Source organism: Tilletiaria anomala (assembly GCF_000711695.1).
Source record: "Tilletiaria anomala UBC 951 chromosome Unknown K437scaffold_19, whole genome shotgun sequence".
Classification (NCBI taxonomy): domain Eukaryota; kingdom Fungi; phylum Basidiomycota; class Exobasidiomycetes; order Georgefischeriales; family Tilletiariaceae; genus Tilletiaria; species Tilletiaria anomala.
Window position 1 is genome coordinate 140,591 of NW_013547003.1, and position 19,168 is coordinate 159,758.

Below are 19,168 nucleotides of genomic sequence, written 5' to 3' on the forward strand. Positions count from 1 at the left end.
GGAATGCGTAGAGTGATATCACCAATCTTCAGTATTGAAAGAGGACTACAATACTTCTTTTTACATGACCCTTTCCCACCGAGTGATTCGCCTGAAGAGAACTTTGCACAGAGCATACTTCCTGGCAGATTTGAGGCTTTTCACACCCTACGTTGTCTACTTCGGTCTACAACGCAGCATCGACGTAAGAAAAGGCCAAGCCCATCAAGGCCAGCATAGATCGCTGTGAAAGACACTCCCTCCTTGACAAGCTTTCAAATAAAAAAAAATAAAAAAATCTGGAGCAAAGAAGTCGTGCTTTTTTTGTGATGGGCTGATGGTATTGATGGTGCTTGATTGCTGGAAGTTGTGGTAGCTGGCTCAGATGATTGTCTCTCATGATATCTGCAACATCTGATACCTTTAGCAGCATAAACCTCACCGTCTCCTTTTTGCAGATGAAATTGCAGGCGGACAAAGTAGAATCGTGCGCTGCCCAGACATGGTACCTCGCGTCCCCCGAATGCATCTTCACATAACTCCGTCTGTTCTTCGGGTGCACTCATTCGGCGCACCCTTTCCTTTTCCTCTTTTGCCGCCTTTTGGACACTGCGGAACTTGATATCGATTTATCTTGTTGAGAGCAAACCCCCTTCATAGGCGCCGAAGACGAAGAAGCGAGTGATGTCCTTTTTGGCCCGTGCCATCCGCCCCATGAAATCTGATGGATTCACACGCACCAGAAAAGTGCGGGTATGGGAGCAATGTCAAGTTGGCGGCACTAAGAAATGAATAATTGGGGACGTTGTCATGTAATTCGCGCGATAAATCTTCGAAGGGAGGATGTTTCGCAAAGCGTACAATACAACTTCTGTCATTTGGCGATTGTCATACCACAGTTGAGCAAACTGGTATTGTCAGAGTTGCAAAGAGAGTGTTGAGCTGAGCAAGTGGAAGGCATACTGCAAGTGTTTTGATAGGAAGCAGCAATCTTCCAACTGAAAAACATAGTATGCGGGGTCGGCTTGATCTGCCGTTGGGATATGGAAACAACGTTGATTCACATCGAGCTCGTCCCTACATGCCAACCCATACAAGCCGCTGGTGGTGCCGCTGAAAACTCTCGAGACGAAGAAGGAAGTCTCGCCAGAAATTTTTACACCGGAAGCGACAGAGTTGTTGTTCATTGATGGAATAGCATTGATTTCAGTAGCGGAGGCTTGACCGATATCAGGTACGACACTGGTACCATTAGCCCGCCAGCTGTTCTTGTTACAATGAACCCGCAAGATTCTTACATGGCCATCAGCGTCGATTTGAGCCATGCGGTGTCGAGAGGTGTGAAGATTCACCTTTGGGTCAAATCTTACTGAGAAAATCGTGGTCGCTTGGTTGTAAGCTTTCCCTTCCAAATGATTCCTCTATACGCTCAATGAAACTTTGACATCAATGGTCAAAGCAGGCATTGTAAATGTCAAGGAGAAGTATATTGTGGATACAGATTGAACAGTGAGCAAGTGTATGGAAAGAAGGTATGTCAGAAGGAAAAAGTCATGAGGGAGAAGGCGACGTAGACATTAGACCTCAAGTCGTTATGTCGTGATCATGGTCAATCAAATCATAACCATGCATCGTCAAATCGAAGTGATGTCGTGGTCAAAACAATGGAAACGGCTTGATGAGCATTGGGCAACCCTATTACTCCTGTGGTCCGTCATATCACGAGTACAGGTTGATAATCTGATACATTACTCGCGTAGCCAGCTCTTTCATCTCCCCTCCTCCCCGTTTCTGCCTTCGCTCCTCCTTCATGGACACAGGTCGATGGTGCATCGGCCATGCGTTGGAAGATTGGAGCAAGAGGCTCACAGAGTCACATTCCACTCGCAGGTCTGCAAAAACATTAGTGTATGTCAAGCTCAAGATGCCGGCCAAGATTTCTTTGCGCTTCCTCGGCACGTCGTCGCAGCCAAGTCGGACTCGCAATTACTCTGCTCTTCTTCTTAAGCACGACCACTATGCAGCTCTAATGTGCGTGTCTAGAAGTAGCGATCACTGAAATTATATCTGAATCTTCTGTTGGTCTCAGAGACTGTGGTGAGGGGACGCAACGGCAAATCCTTTCAAAGCACATTGGAGGCGAGGAAAGAGTGTCGAGTTTGCGGACCATCTTCATCACGCATCTGCACGTTGACCGTGAATCAGCCTCGGTGTCTTGGGTTATGTCTGAGAGACTAATGGAAAGCGTTTTGGCTTGCTGGATTTCGCAGATGTTTCTGGCATCGTACCTCTGATGATGTCCATCATGGGCCCAAGCGGTGCGGCAGCCATTGACCCAAACGATCAAGTGAGGGCCACAGAAAAAAAGGCAGTCAAGACGATATATGAACATTTGACAATTCGGTTTTTGACAGCACCCGCGATTGACTATCTACGGTCCATTAGGATTACGCTCACTCATTCGAGCCACGCTGAACCTCTGTTATGCTGGCCTAAATGGAAAGTATGTGGTACACGAGCTCCGATGGCCGCAACAGGCGCACAAGACCGATGATGTAGGAAGCAACTGGAGCGATCCGGATGGGGAACTTCTCGGAGCTATCAACCCCATTCGAACACTTCCAGAGCTTCCGCCCCATGACTCAGAGCTGCCAGGGCAAGACATTGTCATGTCGGAATCGACGTGCTCTTGGAGCAATTTCACAGTCATCGGAGATCAAGGTCAAGTCAGTGTTTCGGCCGCTCCCATTCTTCACCGATGTCCATGTCTTGGATACGTCTTCAAGGAAAAGGACCGATCGTCTCCGATATCGAGCGAGATTTTGGACCGGCTCGATGCAAACGGGCCGGCGCTGCTAGAACAGGGAGTCAAGCATCCGCGCAGTTTGCTGGGCAAGTTATTGGCGCTCAGAGAGTGTGTCGAGCTGCCTGATGGGACCACCATTGATCCTCCTCCACTCGACATTTTTGGGCGCAAAATATGTGTTTTGGGAGATACCTTCGATGCAACCGCAGGGTTTTTCGAGTCTGACAAGGGAATTACACCACTTGCTATGAACAGCAATGTTCTGGTGCACGAGTGCACCAACGTAGCACTTCCTCCGAAGCTGCTTCAGACCTCGGGAGCGCCTCCAAAAAAGGTGCCTACGCGTGAAGAAGTACAGGCAAAGGCCAAGGAAAGAGGACATTCTACACCTCAAGTAGCCGGCGCATTTGCTGGGCGGATAAAGGCAGGACAGCTTTTGCTCAATCACTTTTCTGTACGGTACGATTCGCCACCCGCCTGGATACAAGGTCAAGAGCTTTCAGCGGTGGACTATGAGCTAAGTTCTGCTCCCGAAAAGCCAGGCGGCGACGCCACTGTCAATACTGGCGCTGAACAATCAATACCGTCCACTGGACCTGAAGTTCGGGCACCACCACCTTTCAGCTGGGTGGAACGCACAGCCCGCGTCATGCAAAACATCGAAGATCAGGCGACAGAGGCGTGGATCAGCAGCCTGAGGCAGTGGGGTGATGGGACACCTGATCTGGCACATCAAGAGTCCCAAAATTTACAGTTTCGCGCCATTGCAACATACGATGGCTTTGTCTTCGATGTGTTGACGAAGGAGGAGCGGGAGGAGAAGTCTACAAAAGCGCAAGTCGAACGTATAATTGAGCCCCAATTGGAATCATCATCCTTGGCCTCCGTTCGCGGAAAGCCTACTGGCGAAACCTACTCACAAAGCGCGATGGCGGCTGCCAGTGGAGGCCCTATCTGGAGACAAAGCCAAGGAAGCACCCAAGGCGGCAGGGGCAACGAGGGATCAAGCAGAAGGGTTGACGGATCGGGCAGCAGGCCTCGCGGACGAGGCCATGAGAGCGGAAGTCAGACCGCATGATGGATAAGCGTTCGAAAGTTCACGGAGAGCCTAGGGTTGATTAGACTCCTTTCAGCGCTTCACCTTGTCTTTCAGGAATAAGATACATAATAAATGTGCTATACACGAAGCAGATTCCCCTTTACATGTAGTACAAAAAAGAAAGCCGTGGTAGCTGCAGCTTAGTCGTACCTGACGGCAAATTAGGATCTGATTTATCGAGTCGGCTTTGAAGCCGAGAAAGAGCACATTCGAGTCAAAGGAAGGGCTGAACTTCTTCACACCACCGCAAGGATTTGAGAAGATGTTGGTAGTGTCGCTTTTGACATCTTGCATGACAGATTCGTAGGCCTTGCCATACCATGTATGATATAAATTGTTCCGCTCACGCTTTGTGGGCCGTAAATAAAGCGGTGCGAGCCGAGGTCTGGCATTTGGGATTGACCGTCGCGGGGACACAAGTTTGCGCCTGATCTGCTTGCGCGTGCTACTTCCCAAAGAACTTGAATTGAGAGGCTTCCGATGGGCGCAGGGTAAAGCGACAAATCGCTTGCGAACGATGAGACCGGTGAAGATGTCAAGCTTGGCGTTCTTGCTTCCTTGGCGAGCGACAGTGGTGGAAACAAGTTCTCTACGGACGACACTGGGAGTTGACAAATGAGGGTTATGTATTTACATGTGCATGGGTTATTTGATAGGCCTGAGTTGCCTCCAGAGACCCCTCTCCGTGGTGCTTCCGATTTGGCATGGCCGGAAGCGTCTGCTGAACCAGTACATACATGCTTACTGGTGACCAACAGGTCTATACTGGAACCTATGTGGATATCCAAACATAAGTCGTCTACACACCGGCACATATATTTATATAGAATTTTTGTATCCACATATTTAAATGCGAAATCAAGTGTAGCAATACTTATTAACGGAAAATGCCAGGAGGCAGGAACAATGACATGGACATGATACTATGTTAATACTTGAACATACCGCTGTCATCATGCATCATCATGTTGCAACAGGAAGCAAAGTGCGTACCATGTACGAGGTTCAAGATATATCCAACCATCGCCATCTTTAAAGTTAGTCATCGGAACTTCAAGGATCTGAATCTTGATTCTGAAAACCCCGAGGTATTTGTCCGCAACATTGGTCGAACTGCTGGCGGATCCAGGGGCAACTGAATCCTGGACCGATTGGCAATTGTGTACTGGATACTGGACCATACAATATGTTATCGAAGCCAAAATAATTCAGAATTCCATCTGCTGGACAGTGGAAGCATGACATAACCTATGGGGGATGCACATCTGATGGCCACGCGGAATGCTGATGATCAATGCCTGGGATGAACGACGCCTGATTTTGACATACGTGACGTGCCTTGTGAGCTGACGCCTCCACATTTTCACGGTGCCAAATACCCAAAGGCCTCCCAAGGCCCGCGAAGCATAGAGCATGGAGGCCATGAAGCGTCGTTGTAGCTATCACAGAACGCCAGGATCGAAATGCCCCATCTTTGGATGCATGACGTTCGATTCAAGGGATGCACACATATGCACACTGCCAGTACCCGGTGACTAATCTAGGAACTGATTGAACATTTTATTAATGATTTACAAATACAGCTTGCTCGATAAGAGCATCCTTCCTTTCCAATTTCACACTTTTCAGCTCATAGACAACCTGAATACGACAAATCCACGACATTACCCCGACCAAACGACCAACCTGGAGCGTTGGAGTACTGGGACTATGTATGCACTGCAATCCTTGAGTGGGACCAACTGTTTTCTACATACAACGATGTGGGAAGTGTGCGCTCTTATGGGGGTTGCAGCACTAACGCACAAAACACGACAAAATCAGCAGCAGTCCAGAACTCTCGATGTTCAAATTCTCGGGAGTCCCCAGGAAGAGGCCTTTCATCTCTTCAGTCCAATACCCCAGTCCAATGAAACACCTGCTCGCTGGTCGAATACATTTGTGAAGGTGCTAAGAAGGTAGGGTTGCTGACAACACTTGCTCTCGATTTTTACTGGTTCCGGCGCGCGCAGTCTCATCCATGTGTGAGCATGATCTCAGTTCTCTTATGTAACCTACCTCAGCAATCCTCCGAGAGCGGCAGGCGAAAGGAAAGCGTGTAGAGGTCGGTAATCGGACTGCGTGTGCACTGTAAAAGATCAGACTACGAGACCTAATTTGGCGGGAATCGCAGGGCTATTACTCGTGAGCTTTACGATGCACACATAAATGTCTCATCTCATTAGCGCGAAGCGTTCGATATGACTTCTTGATCCTTCTCGTTAGGCATCGTCATCAGGGCGTCGTATTTGCGCCACGCTTAGGTGGGAACATGTGCAAACATAATGATTCATCCAAGATCAGCTCGTCGTCTGCCCTTCATCAAGGTCGCATACTTCCGAAACCTGTCGCAAAGGACCAAGCGCTCTTGCATCGTGACTACGTGTAGTACCATTTTCAAGGAACAAGAGAGGTTCTTCAAATTGGCTGATGACTCTTGTTGGGCTTGTTGCGAATGGAGGTAAAAATCGAGGCGGGTTTGTGGCAATTGTGTGAATACACCCGCGAGAGGTCGATGGGACACGTAGTAGGTGCAGCTGCAACTATGGATACCGGAAGTTGCGATGAGCAGGACAAAATTCATCCGAGAACGTATGCCAACTTTGGCATAACTAGGTCATAGGCCTCCTCGAGGAAATCTGACTGTATTCTGAGCTCGGAAAGGCAGTACATGAAGGAGACATGATGTCCAAGTGACGTGTGACCGAATGAGTGGATGAAGATGATCTGATTCGATGCAGTAATGCGCCGGACGCGTGGCCTCATTGCGAAGTGCAATGTGCGGCTGCAGTGGATACTACAAAACCCTCTACACCGTGAACTGTACCACACCTCAATGCCTCAAACGAAGACTTAAAGCCTCAACAATTTTATCGAGCACCAGATGACACTCAATGGCGACAGTTCGTTCGAGATCTCCTGAGATGTGACAATAGGCCATTTTTCGAGTTCTGGCGCCGACCTCCCAGAACCCAGAGCCCAACCTGGAAGAACTGAATGAAAGGTTGAATTTGCAAATGATTAGGGTTGCAGCAGTTGCTTTTCGGCCATCAGCGCTAGCATAATGCGTAATTGGCCAAGGCGAGAGATGAATGGCGATTTAGTTGTAATATAAGCAAACAAAAATGTGAAGACATAGAAAAGGAATATAAGGGCTTTCCTGTATAAGAGGTTGCCTCGTTCGGCACCGACACCTGAGACTCCCAGTCGGATCTAAGGGATTTCTGGAGCTAGCCTGCAGGTACGGGATAGCTGCCTGCGTGCTTCTCGGACAAGTGCCAGGACCCGCCAGCACAGAAAAAGCGAGCAAGAAAAGAAAGAAATGTAAATCAACGAACTTGCATCAAACACTTTCTTCAACAAACGTTGGAGGTTGCAAACCTGTGGCAAACACAATTTCACTCACGCAGAAGCCTGTAGGGACTGCGCACACAGCATGTCTACCCAGGGTGGGAGGCGGGGCGAAAAGTGCTCCGATGCGCGTGCACTGCATCCTCGGACTGCTCCAAGCGGTGTAGTCCAAGATGGTGATGCGGGATGTACCCAGCAATCAAAGTTGCAAAGCGGTAACAGAGCCGAGCCCAACCCTTGGCGTCTATTTGGCCGGACCAAGCAGGTGTTCACTATAATACCGGCAGTTACATAGGCTTTCATGCTACTGGCGCATGATTACTATAACAAACGATCGGTTCCATGGGCGTTCTCATCTCACTGACTCGCGCCGACCCGTGTGCTGGACTCGCCATGCGATCAACAAGCATCTCATAACACGCAAGATCAAACGCTGGCGCGCAGAGCTTTGGGTTTCAGCGAGCATCTGAGGAAGCCCGAGGCAACAGTGACAAAAGAATACAACACCGCGATGCTACTGTGGCTTGGCATTGAGGCACCGAACCGCTCCTGCTTGTGTCTTCTTCAGCTGACTACCCTCTCTGCCGCAGCTGGGGCGTGGTTGGTCGATCTTGACCTAAGATTCACACACTCAAGCAAGGGACCCGTATTTGACAGAGAAGGCCTCCGACCTCTGGGCCCCAAATCGCTCGTTATAAGACTGTCAAGACCGATAATCCACTCGAAGCTGATTACCATTCCCTCATTGAGATCGCTTGACGCCTTAAACAAAATGTCGAGCGCTTCTCGTGCTCGTTCAATTTTTATCTTTGGCTCTCAAGGCCCGGCCAACTTTGCAGAGCATCTGCTCAGTCTGGTTAAGCGTGGTCAAACTAATCCGCATCTAACAGCCTTCTTCCAACTCGTCCTCGACGCCATTCGCACCGAGGTCCTATCAATCACAGACACCGCTGACCTCGCCGTCTTGCCCGATATCAGCAAGTTCGCAAGTCTCAAGACGCTCTGTCTCTTCCATGAGTCGACTGGCTACCAGAATGCTACGGTCAATGGTATACTCCTCGTCGTTCTGCAAGCCGCTCAGGTCATCGCGAGGCTTGAGAGTGAAGCACATGCTTTCTTTGACAGTACAACCCAATTTGCTGGGTTCTGCACTGGTGCCGTCACAGCTTCCGCTCTCGCGGCGGCTGTTGATGGCCCTTGGGACGTCATTCGCCAGTCCATCGAAGCGGTTCGTCTGGTCTTCTGGATATCCCTGTGTTCCTCACAAGTCGCTAGGGAGCACATATCGGCAACAGGCGTGGAAGACAGTCTGCCCTGGAGTTACGCCGTCAGCCTCACCAACAGTGGCACTGCCGCTGTCACTGTCCATGATATTGAGGCAGCCATCGACTCGTTTAACAATGCCGTATGCGCCGATGAAGCACAGCAAGTCAAGATCGTTGCTACAGCTTACGCCATATCGGGCGTCTCAGTCGGCGGGCCCCCTGCTCGTCTGCAGACTTTTGCAGACTGGATCAATGCCAAAGATGCCGGTATTTCAGCGCGCGCTGCTCCTTTGCGAATCTTTTCGCCCTATCACAACGAGGCGCTGCTTAGTGCTTCCGTTGAAGCAGTCATGAATCACGCGCGCAGGCGCGAGATCAAGATTCTTGGCGCGGGCGATATTGTCAGAAAGCTGGCACGGCCGGTCTATGATGTCGTGCGTGGCACAGTGTTGGACGCAAGTAACTTCAATGACACAGCACTCATACGCCTGCTCGTCGAATCGAACTTTACAAAGTGCAATCGCTTCGACCTGGTTGCTGATTCAATTGCTTCAAGCTTCGAAAAAGAACATGGACCTGTCACGGTCAGTTGCGCTGCTCCAAGTCTGGGGCTCGGGACTTCGATTGTCGAGTTGATCAAAGCGAAGAATCCTGCACTGGAAGTTGCTACCGAAGACCTGTCGTCCTCTACTGCCCGCTTCACTGCCAACAGTGATGAAGATGCAGATTTTGCTTCTCCTGAAAACGAAAGCATTGCCATTGTGGCGATGTCATGCCGCCTTCCCGGCGCAATCATGGACCCAGACCAGTTTTGGGACTTTCTCAGGGCCGGAAAGACGGCTGTGGGCGAAGTGAGTCACACTGCTCGTCAATTTCCTGCTCAAGCACTGATCGGACTTTCTTGCCTGTGGCCTCTTAGATCCCGAAGCATCTGTTCGATATCGATGACTACTATGGCGATGGAATCAACCAGACACGCGTCCGCCATATGCATGCACTGCCAGAAGATGTAGTCAAGACGATGGACCTTCGTATCCCCAATATTTCGCCAAAGGAAGCAGAACAGATGGACCCTCAGCATCGCCTCGCCATCCTATGTGCGTACGAGGCACTTGAGCGGGCCGGGTATAGTCCCATGGCCAGTCAAAGCTTCGACAACCGTCGCGTTGCGTACTTTGCTGCCGTTACATCAGACGACTACCGCGAAAATGCAATGAGCGCGCCTACGGGTATCAGCAGCTACTTCATCTCTGGTACGTGCTTGCTGCCCTTCCTTGTACTCATGGTGATTTCAAGGTGTTGACATATGTGCTGAACTTGACAGGCTGCATTCGGGCATTCGTTCCGGGAGCCCTTAGCTTCGCGTTAGCGCTTGAAGGGCCTTCAAACACCATCGACTCTGGCGAGACAAGCTCCCTCGTCACCCTCGAGCATGCTCGCCATGCTCTCTTGGCAAAGCAATGCGATGTCGCGCTCGCTGGTGGATTTTCGGTGTTGACAGCGCCGCTCAATTTCATCGGCATGGACGTAGACAATCTGTTGGCCCATTCTGATCGCAACACCACTTTCGACGCTGACCATAAAGGCGTCGTGCGTGGGGACGGCGCAGTTGTCTTCGTGCTCAAGAGACTGTCCGATGCTATTGCCGAAGGAGACGAAGTCAGTGAGGGTGCACTATGCTCTGCCGCAATGCGAGACTGATGCTTCAATTGATTTCAGGTGCTTGCGACACTTCCAGCTGTGTCCCATCGTACGTTCGCAGACGGCATGTCTGCTGCGGAGCAAGCGAGCTTTCTTCGTTCTGTACTTGCATCGTCAGGGGTTCCAAAGCAATCTATCGTCCACGTTGAAGCTGCCGGCTACTTCAACGCAGAAGTCGAGGCTGCCGAATTTGATGCGCTACACGCCACACTCGGCCCAGAACCGATGGAGGAGCGCACTCTGACCGTTGGCTCGGTCAGACCGAATCTGGGAGCGTCCGAAGCCGCCATGGGTATGGTCGAAGTGATGAAGGCTGTCTTGATGCTTAAGCATGAGATCATTCCGGGCTGCATTGCCGTCGACAGGCTCAACCCGACCATCAAGACCATCGCTGATAGCGGCAAGACGATCATTCCCTTCAGCGAATGTCAAATGCGTCTGCCTTCCAATCAGCCCGCAACCATCGCCGTCCATGGCCTTGCGTTGGCAGGTAATCAAGCAGTCGCACTCGTACAGGGACCACGGAAACTCGTCATGGCCGAAGATTCTTCAGACACGCGCGGCTGTCACATCTTTTCACTCTCAGCGAAGAGTTCGGAAGCAGCGGAGCAAATGCGAAATAGGTTAAACGCCTACGTCACGGAGGACACGAACCTTTTACGGCTCTCCTACACATTGATGGCCCGACGTCTCCTCCACCCTTTCCGAATCACGTTCACGGCCTCGACCCGAAAGGAGCTCAAAGCGAAACTCGGATCAACTGCTGTCTTGGAGGTTCGAGAGCAGACCAAACGCTTGCAGCTCGAGATTGTGTTCACGGAATCGATTACACCGGAAACAGTCCAAGCATTGTGCAACGGGGACTGCAATTTCCGCGATGCCTCCGAAGCCTCCTCTCAAGTCCTCATATCTCTAGGGATGGCTCAGCGAATCAAACCGGAGCTCAAGTCGATTGTCGCTGGCATCCGCTCGAACCTGGCATTACTCCCAATGTTACAAGCTTGGGGAATCAACGCTTCACGCGTAATTGCGGAAGGCCGTGCAATTCTCGTTGCTCTTGTGGCTTCCCGAGTGCTCTCTGTCCCTGAAGCTTTGTTCTTGGCTTGCTTGCTCCGTCATCCTGCAACTGCAGAGAAGGCGCTCAGGAAAATGTCTAGCCGCGTCTTTTCTGTCGACGTCGTCGTTTCTGGCTCCAAGTCGATTTCTGCTGGCGCCACTTTGAGCAGCGCAATCGATATCGTCATGCGGCAGCTCTTTCAAACGAGCGAGTGTGTTGTTGAGGTGGCAGAACAGCCCCCATCTGACCAATTTTACACGCTTTCGCTGGGGGAGGGTAGAAACGTCTGGACGACAATCGCAACATGTCTTGCCAATTTGCACTCCAGCGCGTACCCAATCAGGTGGACGGGGTACTTTGCAACATTCCTTCCTGGTCTGCGCTACCTCAGCGACTTGCCTTCGTACCCCTTCAGTCTCACGCGGCATTGGATTCAGTACACGGATCGCAATCTCATCCGACCATCCGAAGGCTCACCGCAGTCCATCGTGATGGAGGAGATTCCAGAAGATCGGTCCGACGAAAAGTCCCTTCCTTTGCCGGTATTCCCGATGCTTGGAAAGCTGCTGCAATACGTCGCGCACACGCACTCGAGCAGCGGACAATGCTCAGCCACGTACGAGGCGCCAGTGTTCGCCCAACCGATGATCAGCTTTATAGAAGGACACCTTGTCAACGGCGTTGCTCTAGCACCGGCAACTCTTTGGGCCGATCTGTGTCTAGAAGCTGCGGTTGATGCCTCTCAGAAGTCCGGCGCTTGGGATGAAGACAAGCTGCAGCCCGCTTTGAAGCAACTTGAAATCATTCGCCCCCTCACCATCACCAAGAGCGCTGCCGATCCGCATGTGCTGCTCATAAAGCTCTTGGGAAATTTCTTCGAAGGCTCAATGGATATCACCATTTCTTCCCGAGGTCAAACCGCAACTGAAGTCAAGCATATGTCAGCAAAGGTTCAGATGGCGCCAAGGCAGTCAATTCAGTCGTCTTGGATGAGATTCTCCTCCTTGATCGCGAGTCGTTACCAGACAGTGCGTGAATCGTCAGAAGCCAACATCATCGGCTCGAAGCTCGCATACTCGGCTTTTGAGACTGTGGTAGCGTACAAAGAAGGGTCCGGCTTCCGCGGCATTCAGTCTGTTGCAATCCTAGACAACAGCTTCGAAGCAGCTACGATTGTTAAAATGAGCCCCGACGCACCCAAATCTCTCTACATCGTTAATCCCTGCTTCATCGACTCTCTCGGTCAGATCACCGGTTTCATCTGCAACAGCACATGTGACTCGAAGCATGTCTACCTGGCGGATGGGGTTGCTGCGATGCGATTCAGTCACCAACTCGTCAAAGCTGCCGACGCTGGTGAGACCTTGCATGCGTATTGTCGCATGATTCCACACGACAATGGCGCATACTTCCTCGGGGACGCATTCTTCCTGGATGCTAGTTTAAGTATTGTCGGTGAGATGGAGGGAGTGAGGTACAAGAAGTTACCTCGTGCTGTTCTTCAGCTGCTTCTTCCAAACTCCAGTAAGCCGCGGGCTACGCAAGAGCCGCAGCGCTCAACCATACCTGCTCTAAATGGGCCAGCACCACAAAATATAGGAAGCACGCGTGTCCCTCGAATGGATAGCAAGGTGGACAGAGTCCTCGCCTCGATTCTGGACGCAGTGGCCATCGAGCTTGGAGTCGAAGTTGCACAGCTCAGACCGACCACGTCGTTTGCAGATTTGGGATTGGACTCGCTGATGGCAATCGTCATTCTGGGGTCTCTGACGAACCTGCCGGTTGAGGTGAGTCTGCTACTTCAAAGAGAGAGCCATCAGCTGGCATGTGCTGACACGGGTGGTACACAGCTGCCTCCAAGTCTTTTCCTTGATTGCCTCACTCCGGAGGATGTCAAGAGCTGGCTGTCCGCTCGATTGGAATCATCTGCGATGCAGTCCACTGAGACGAGCGAAGACCCTCAAGAAGCGCAAGGAGCCCACTCCGACCGTCCGGCTGCAGGAAAGGCTCAGAACGCCCTGGACAAGACTCGCCAAGTCGTAGCCACTGAGCTGGGGATCCTTGAGGAAGAGCTTGAGGAAGAGACCGATCTCGCCGAGCTGGGCTTGGACTCACTCATGAGTCTTCTTGTCCTTGGCACGTTGAACGCCGAGCTAGGCATGGAGTTGCCCCCTGGCTTGTTTATCGACTGCACCAACCTCAAGGAACTGCGGCACTACTTCGTGAGGACAATGGGGGAAGATGCTCCGGCAGTTCAAAGCCAGACCGTCCCTGCATCTGTCGCGATCACACAGCAGGCCTTGGATGCAGCAACAGTTGCCAACCTTCTCAAGGACGTTCGCGTCCAACAAGCCGTCCTTCTGCAAAAGTGCGACCACGGACCCAATCTCTTTCTGTTTCCTGACGGCAGCGGGGCGGCGGCAGCGTACGCGTCGATGCCAAAGCTCGGTACTTGTTCGCTCTACGGTCTCAACTCTCCCTTCATGTCGGACTCGTCTTTATGGAAAGGAGGCGTGCAGCAGTTGGCGCTCGCGTATCTGTCAAGCATCCGGATGGTGCAACCACGCGGCCCGTATTTCCTTGGAGGGTGGAGCTTCGGTGGCGTAGCTGCTTTCGAGGCTTGCAGGATCCTCAGCGCTTCGCAGGACCCCGCTGACCGTGTCGAGCTGCTTCTCCTTCTCGACAGCCCTTCTCCGTCACGCTTTCCGCCGCTCCCAATGAGCATCGTCGACTGGATTTTCTCATCCGCCGACATACCTACGCCGCCAACATTGTCGAAGCGCTTGGTCAGTCACTTCCAAGCGACCGTGGACTCGCTGGAGCGTCTCGGTGTCCCCGAGCCGCTCACCGCCAATCAACCCCAGAGGGTCGTGCTACTCACTGCTCGCCACGGTCTCAATGTGAAGAAAGAAATCCCAGAGGAGAACAAAACCGTCAAATGGCTGGTCGAACCGCGTGTGGGACTCGGTCCCAATGGCTGGGACGTTCTGCTTCCCAACAAGACGGTCTTGGTGAACGAATTTGATGCCAATCACTGTGAGCCCTTTTGCCATCAGATGAATCGAGTCTGTACTCATGACCATTCCCAACCCTCTTGGCAGTCACGATGATGCATGAGCCATTCGTTCAGCAGCTTGCGGCTTTGATTGCTAATGCTTGCAAGGGCTAGGCTACATTTGTCAGGTTTGCAGAATTCCGTTCGTCGTTCAGAGTCCACGCGGGTGTACTCCTAGAGTGTACTTGCATTGCAATAGAGACGTCACGTTGTGCCAAGTGGTGTTTGTTGGCAAATTTGGAGAATGCGGCAGGTCATCTTCCTCGGCTCCTGGAGAGTATTCAGACCAACAGCGGTCGAGCGTATCGTGGTGATAGAAGACAATATGCTTCAAGTGCATAGAAAGGAGACAGGATAAGACAAAAATGCATGTGACAGTGAGAAGAGCCGTGACCCGGGTTCACTAGGGATATCATTGCCCTGAAGGGGTGAATCATCGCGAGCCAGAACGAAAGCAGCATGTGCAGAATGGGAAGCGCACTGCGGAAAAAAACAATACAATGGACGCGTGAGCGAGAGAAGTGAGCGCAGCCGTGGAGGGTCCTAACTTACCAAGTAGTTAGCACATCGGATGGGAGGCCATCGCAGGCTTGTGTACGAGCGCAATCGCCGCCGAGGCTGCTTCCCGCCCTGATGCGAGGCGCCACGTGAGCATGCTGACGCGTCATCATCTGGCTGTCACCCTTGAAGCGCACGGAACCAGTTTGTATATGCGCTTTCCACTTCGTAAAGCATCTGGGAATCACAGAATCGGAACGAAAGGATGCACTTCAGCTCCGAATGCAAGACTTGCCACAGGTCTCTTCTGCGGGACCCGCTCACCTGCCGCGCTTGGTCTTCTGACAGCTCGTCGCTTGCCTTCATCTGATTGAGAGAGATGAGCCTAGGCGCGAGCGATGAAACAAGGGGACGTAGTCTGTCAGCCACGTCAACTGGGGAAAGCGTGCACTCTGATGCGGTCCATCTCCCGCAAAGAGAAGTGCAAAAGACGAGGCAGTGGACAAAGAGGGGAGAGGTGACGCACCATTGGAGAAGCCGTGCCCTTCCTTCGCCGGCGCCCTGTTCGTCTGCTTTCGAGTAGCTGCTCATGAGGTCGCTGAGCAGCGGATGCAGCTGGTCCTTGGCGCGGAGCTTCAGTTTCAGTGCATCCTGTGCACGGCCAAGGCAAAGGGGAAAATGCAGAAGACCGTCAATCTAGAGAAAAAGCGGGCAGCGCACAGAGAAGAAGGGGAACTGGGACGGGAATGGCGGACTCACCATGAGCGTGATCCAGGCCTGTGTCAGCTCGGCGACCCATTTCGCGCGCTCGGACGCGCTCGAGTTGCTGATGGCCGATGCGTGCTCCACGGTGGCTGGCACGCCAATCAGCAAGCGGTGCGACGCAGCGGGGTGGTCCATCTGCGTGGAAGGAAAAGATCAACGGCGGGGGGATGAGACCGGGGGGGATAGTGCAGAGAAATGCGTGGATTGGTCCAATGGGAGACGCACCCGAAAGAACTTCATAAAGTCCTGCGCGCTTGAGATTGCTGGTGGCCCGCCCGGCAGCTCGGAGTTGGACTGCTCCGACGTGATGAGGTTGAGGATGGTCTTGCTCTGTGCGAGCATCTTTGTGCATGCCGGCGCATAGCTGATTCAACTTGATATCAGTACGGACGCTAGCGGGACAAGTGCAACGATGCCTTTTTTGCGCGCACTGCTCACCACTCACTCGGCCTCCGTGACGCTCCCGCGCACATAGGCACGCTCAAGGTTTTCGAGAGAGACGATGAGCGAGAAGAGCGTCGCGCAGTTCTCCCACCGCTCGCGCTCGGCGTTGGTGCTGTACAGCCTGGCCTCTTCATACAGGTTGACGTCCATCATGGCGGGGGACATATCGATCCAAGAAAAGCTCTGCGTTCCACGGGTGGGATGGAAGAGAGCGCGGAGATTAGAGGTGTGTAAGATGGCCAACGAGCACGACGCGGATCCACAGACGGCAGCGAGCCAGACCAGACGCGAGGCAAGGCGAAGGGGTGCGGAGAAGGGGGGGCAGGAGACGTTCCTATAAGACGGCGCGCACCGCAATGTGGCAGCCAAGTTGAAGCGGGCACCGCCGAGGACGTGTTGCGCGCTGCGTGCAGCGTCTGAGCCATTTCACCCCGTCTTGTTCGATGGGCCTCCTCCATCCACAGCTTTTGCAGTTGCACCCCGACCGCGATCCCACCACTCTACCAGCAGCCAGGACCCTGCCCGCTTGTAGAGCAGGACAGTGCCCCGGTTTCGAATTCGTTCTTTTCCTTTCTTTCTTTTCCGCCCCACTCCACTCTGCCCGCATCAAGGCAGGATGGAAATCGCTGTTATGATCTGCCAGCCCCCAGCATCAGCACCAGCCGAGTAGAATGAAAGCTCAAGAGCGCTATAGTTTGCTCCAAGGTCCCTCAGCAGATGCTGCCATCCACCCTACAGATAACGCAAAGTGCAGCATCATCGTGCCCTCACGCCATTGGCAATGGCTAACACGTTTTTCAATGCTGCCCAGGATGGCGCTGGTGCCCGTGACCAAAGGAGAACTTGTCTCGACGTACCTCGATGACCGCCAAATGACTCGAACCGGTGATTCTCCAATGACGCCCGTGGCGCAAGGCATTACGAATGTAGGCATCGCTTCTGCGGGATTTCACCGCTCAGTGCACTGGTCAGTGCCTCGCATCAGTGCGGTAGGAAGAAAGAAAAGACAGCCGTCGGCCGAGACACGCTTGTACGAGATTGGGCAAGAGCAGTAAAGCTTGCACATTGAGCTATCAAAGCCCTTCAGCACCGAGCTGATCGAAGATATCGTGAAGCCTTACAGGAAAATACAGTCATATCTTCATCCCCTGGTTCGGCTAACTTCTCTGCGAGCCAGAGGAAAATGTCCGTGTCTTATCCACTCTGAATCGAATCACCGGCCGAGGCTAACGTTCGATGTAGGAGGCGGCCGAAAGATATCGACAGAGCCGGGGACCAAGGAGACGCCCAAAAACGTAGCGACGGATGGGGATACGGCTGTAGCAGGAGCGCAGTGACCGGCCAAGCCTGTAATTTCTTAGAGCGAGCAGGACGTGCGCGGGACCTTCTCGCTGCCAGATGTCGTCTATGATCTTTATTCAAAAGACGGATTGGCCATGCCGTGGGAGTCGTCGTACGAAGCGCTGATATCGGGAGAGATACGAGAAAGGTTTAGAGTGCCACAGATGACCCGTGCGCGCTGCACGCGAAAGGTTGAGACAGGCGAGAGGTGCCTTCGTTCGTCTGGCTCTGCCCCGCCTCAGGCCCTTTATCAATATCCCTCGTTCGCCATAACCTTCGCACCTAATCTTCTCGCCACTTTAATCGTGAGTTTGGCTCGTGCCACCATCCAGCTCTTCCCTTGAGAGGTACGTTGCCGCCCCAAAGCTTTGCTTTTTGTCGGATTGGCGAGAAAGTCATTGCCTGCCATCTCGCGCTGCGCTCGTTCAATGGACCATGATTGAGGAGCTGATGTTTGAGATGTGGAAGTTGCCTCATTCCCTCGACGACTTCGGGTACATCGTGACAATCCTTAATTTTTACCCGCGGATCTCCTTGACAATCCTTCTCTGTTTCGCCTCTTGCTCTTGCAGCATCCATTGCGTCATATTCATCAGTGGTAACGCATGAAATAGCAGACGTACTCGCTCGTCAAGCATCTTTAGTGTCGGTCAAGTGGGTGTCGCACAGACTTGACGCTACACAGCATGCTTTTGGGTAACACGCCCACACGATCTCCTTTACTGACTTGACATCCAGTAACATCCAGTAGGCATTGCCGTCATCCATTCTCGTTGCTCAAACTTGCTACTTCATATTCACTGACACCTTTGCAGCGTTGATGGAAGACGAGCAGAAGAATTTGTCTTCCAAAGGCTGGTGAGCTGCGCCTAGACTTGAGGCTTGGCGTGTACTACTCATAGGAATGCTTGCACCTTTGAGAACCTCGAACTGTATCCTGTGCGATTCAAGCATTCAACCATAATGTTATGTCTGGTGTACGATGTCGTGACCAAACTACCCTACCCCGGTGTAATGGGTACGATGGGGCTGCCCGGGCTGGTTTGGGGGCAGGACCGGTGACGCTGCCCTCACGCTGACCGTGCCAAATTTAGGCGGGTAAGGGACCCCGAGCACGGAGCCCCCAACGCAGATAGACTGAAGTGGATCCCATTACGGCCGCACTCCTTGCGTCCCATATTCCATGTTCTCACTTGTGTGCTTCAGAGAGCGGCATAGGCTGGTACAACCCCTCACAATACTACCGCACCCAATCCAGCAGTAATCTTTGCCCTCGGCCGGATCGTCTTGCTTGCGGGCTCTGGGCTCTGGACGTTTCCAGTTTCTGGCCTGGGCCGCCCGATTTTGAAAACAGGCAAAAGGGCAACACGCCCGAGCGTGCAAACTGCTCCAGTGCCAACCAGCTCCATCTCCAGACCTTTTGGACAATGGTGGGAGGAGGGGGGCAGGTGAGGCACTCACAGGACTGGACTACTTTCCAGCTCCTGGCAGCGTAACTCGGCTCTCTGTGGCTTGGCACCGTTGCTGCTGGTTCTGTGCTTACAAAAAAAGTGAACAGGGCAAGCAAAAAGCCGTCTAGCCTTGGGCCACTAGAAGCCGAAAGTGCCAGAGTGCACGTATTAGTAGGCAGCGGAGACGACGTCCGCGGGTGCGCGTTCCTGTCGGCCCTAGGGCGTGGGGCCAAGGGGCGGGTGAAGGCAGGCACAGTGCTTTACCTTGAACAGCTCTCTTCCACATTTGACTCGCGTGGCTCAGCGGCCAGCCACTC

General features: G+C 52.7%; 4 protein-coding genes across 4 annotated transcripts; 2 read left to right on the forward strand and 2 right to left on the reverse strand.

Annotated features, from left to right (window-relative positions):
• Window positions 1-1,402: 1,402 nt before the first annotated feature.
• K437DRAFT_66543 (uncharacterized protein) lies at window positions 1,403-3,992 on the forward strand. Its single transcript, XM_013389072.1, has 5 exons — window positions 1,403-1,511; window positions 1,870-2,010; window positions 2,069-2,175; window positions 2,250-2,326; window positions 2,394-3,992. The coding sequence occupies exons 1-5, from the start codon at window positions 1,501-1,503 to the stop codon at window positions 3,861-3,863; spliced, it is 1,806 nt and encodes a 601-aa protein (XP_013244526.1). The 5' UTR covers window positions 1,403-1,500; the 3' UTR covers window positions 3,864-3,992.
• Window positions 3,993-8,046: 4,054 nt separating this feature from the next.
• On the forward strand, window positions 8,047-14,466 carry K437DRAFT_267305 (ketoacyl-synt-domain-containing protein; the record flags this gene model as incomplete). The annotated part of the gene is made up of 6 exons (XM_013389073.1): window positions 8,047-9,390; window positions 9,459-9,792; window positions 9,864-10,198; window positions 10,259-13,084; window positions 13,148-14,333; window positions 14,399-14,466. 6 exons carry the CDS (start codon window positions 8,047-8,049, stop codon window positions 14,464-14,466), a joined length of 6,093 nt encoding a protein of 2,030 aa, XP_013244527.1.
• Window positions 14,341-15,261, reverse strand: K437DRAFT_66620 (uncharacterized protein). Its single transcript, XM_013389074.1, has 4 exons — window positions 15,175-15,261; window positions 14,905-15,087; window positions 14,757-14,832; window positions 14,341-14,680 (listed from the first exon to the last, which is right to left on the reverse strand). The coding sequence occupies exons 2-4, from the start codon at window positions 15,021-15,023 to the stop codon at window positions 14,504-14,506; spliced, it is 372 nt and encodes a 123-aa protein (XP_013244528.1). The 5' UTR covers window positions 15,024-15,087; window positions 15,175-15,261; the 3' UTR covers window positions 14,341-14,503.
• On the reverse strand, window positions 15,031-16,224 carry K437DRAFT_261954 (ESCRT-1 complex, Vps28 subunit; the record flags this gene model as incomplete). The annotated part of the gene is made up of 6 exons (XM_013389075.1): window positions 15,031-15,087; window positions 15,175-15,235; window positions 15,377-15,501; window positions 15,610-15,750; window positions 15,841-15,979; window positions 16,061-16,224. 6 exons carry the CDS (start codon window positions 16,222-16,224, stop codon window positions 15,031-15,033), a joined length of 687 nt encoding a protein of 228 aa, XP_013244529.1.
• Window positions 16,225-19,168: the final 2,944 nt, after the last annotated feature.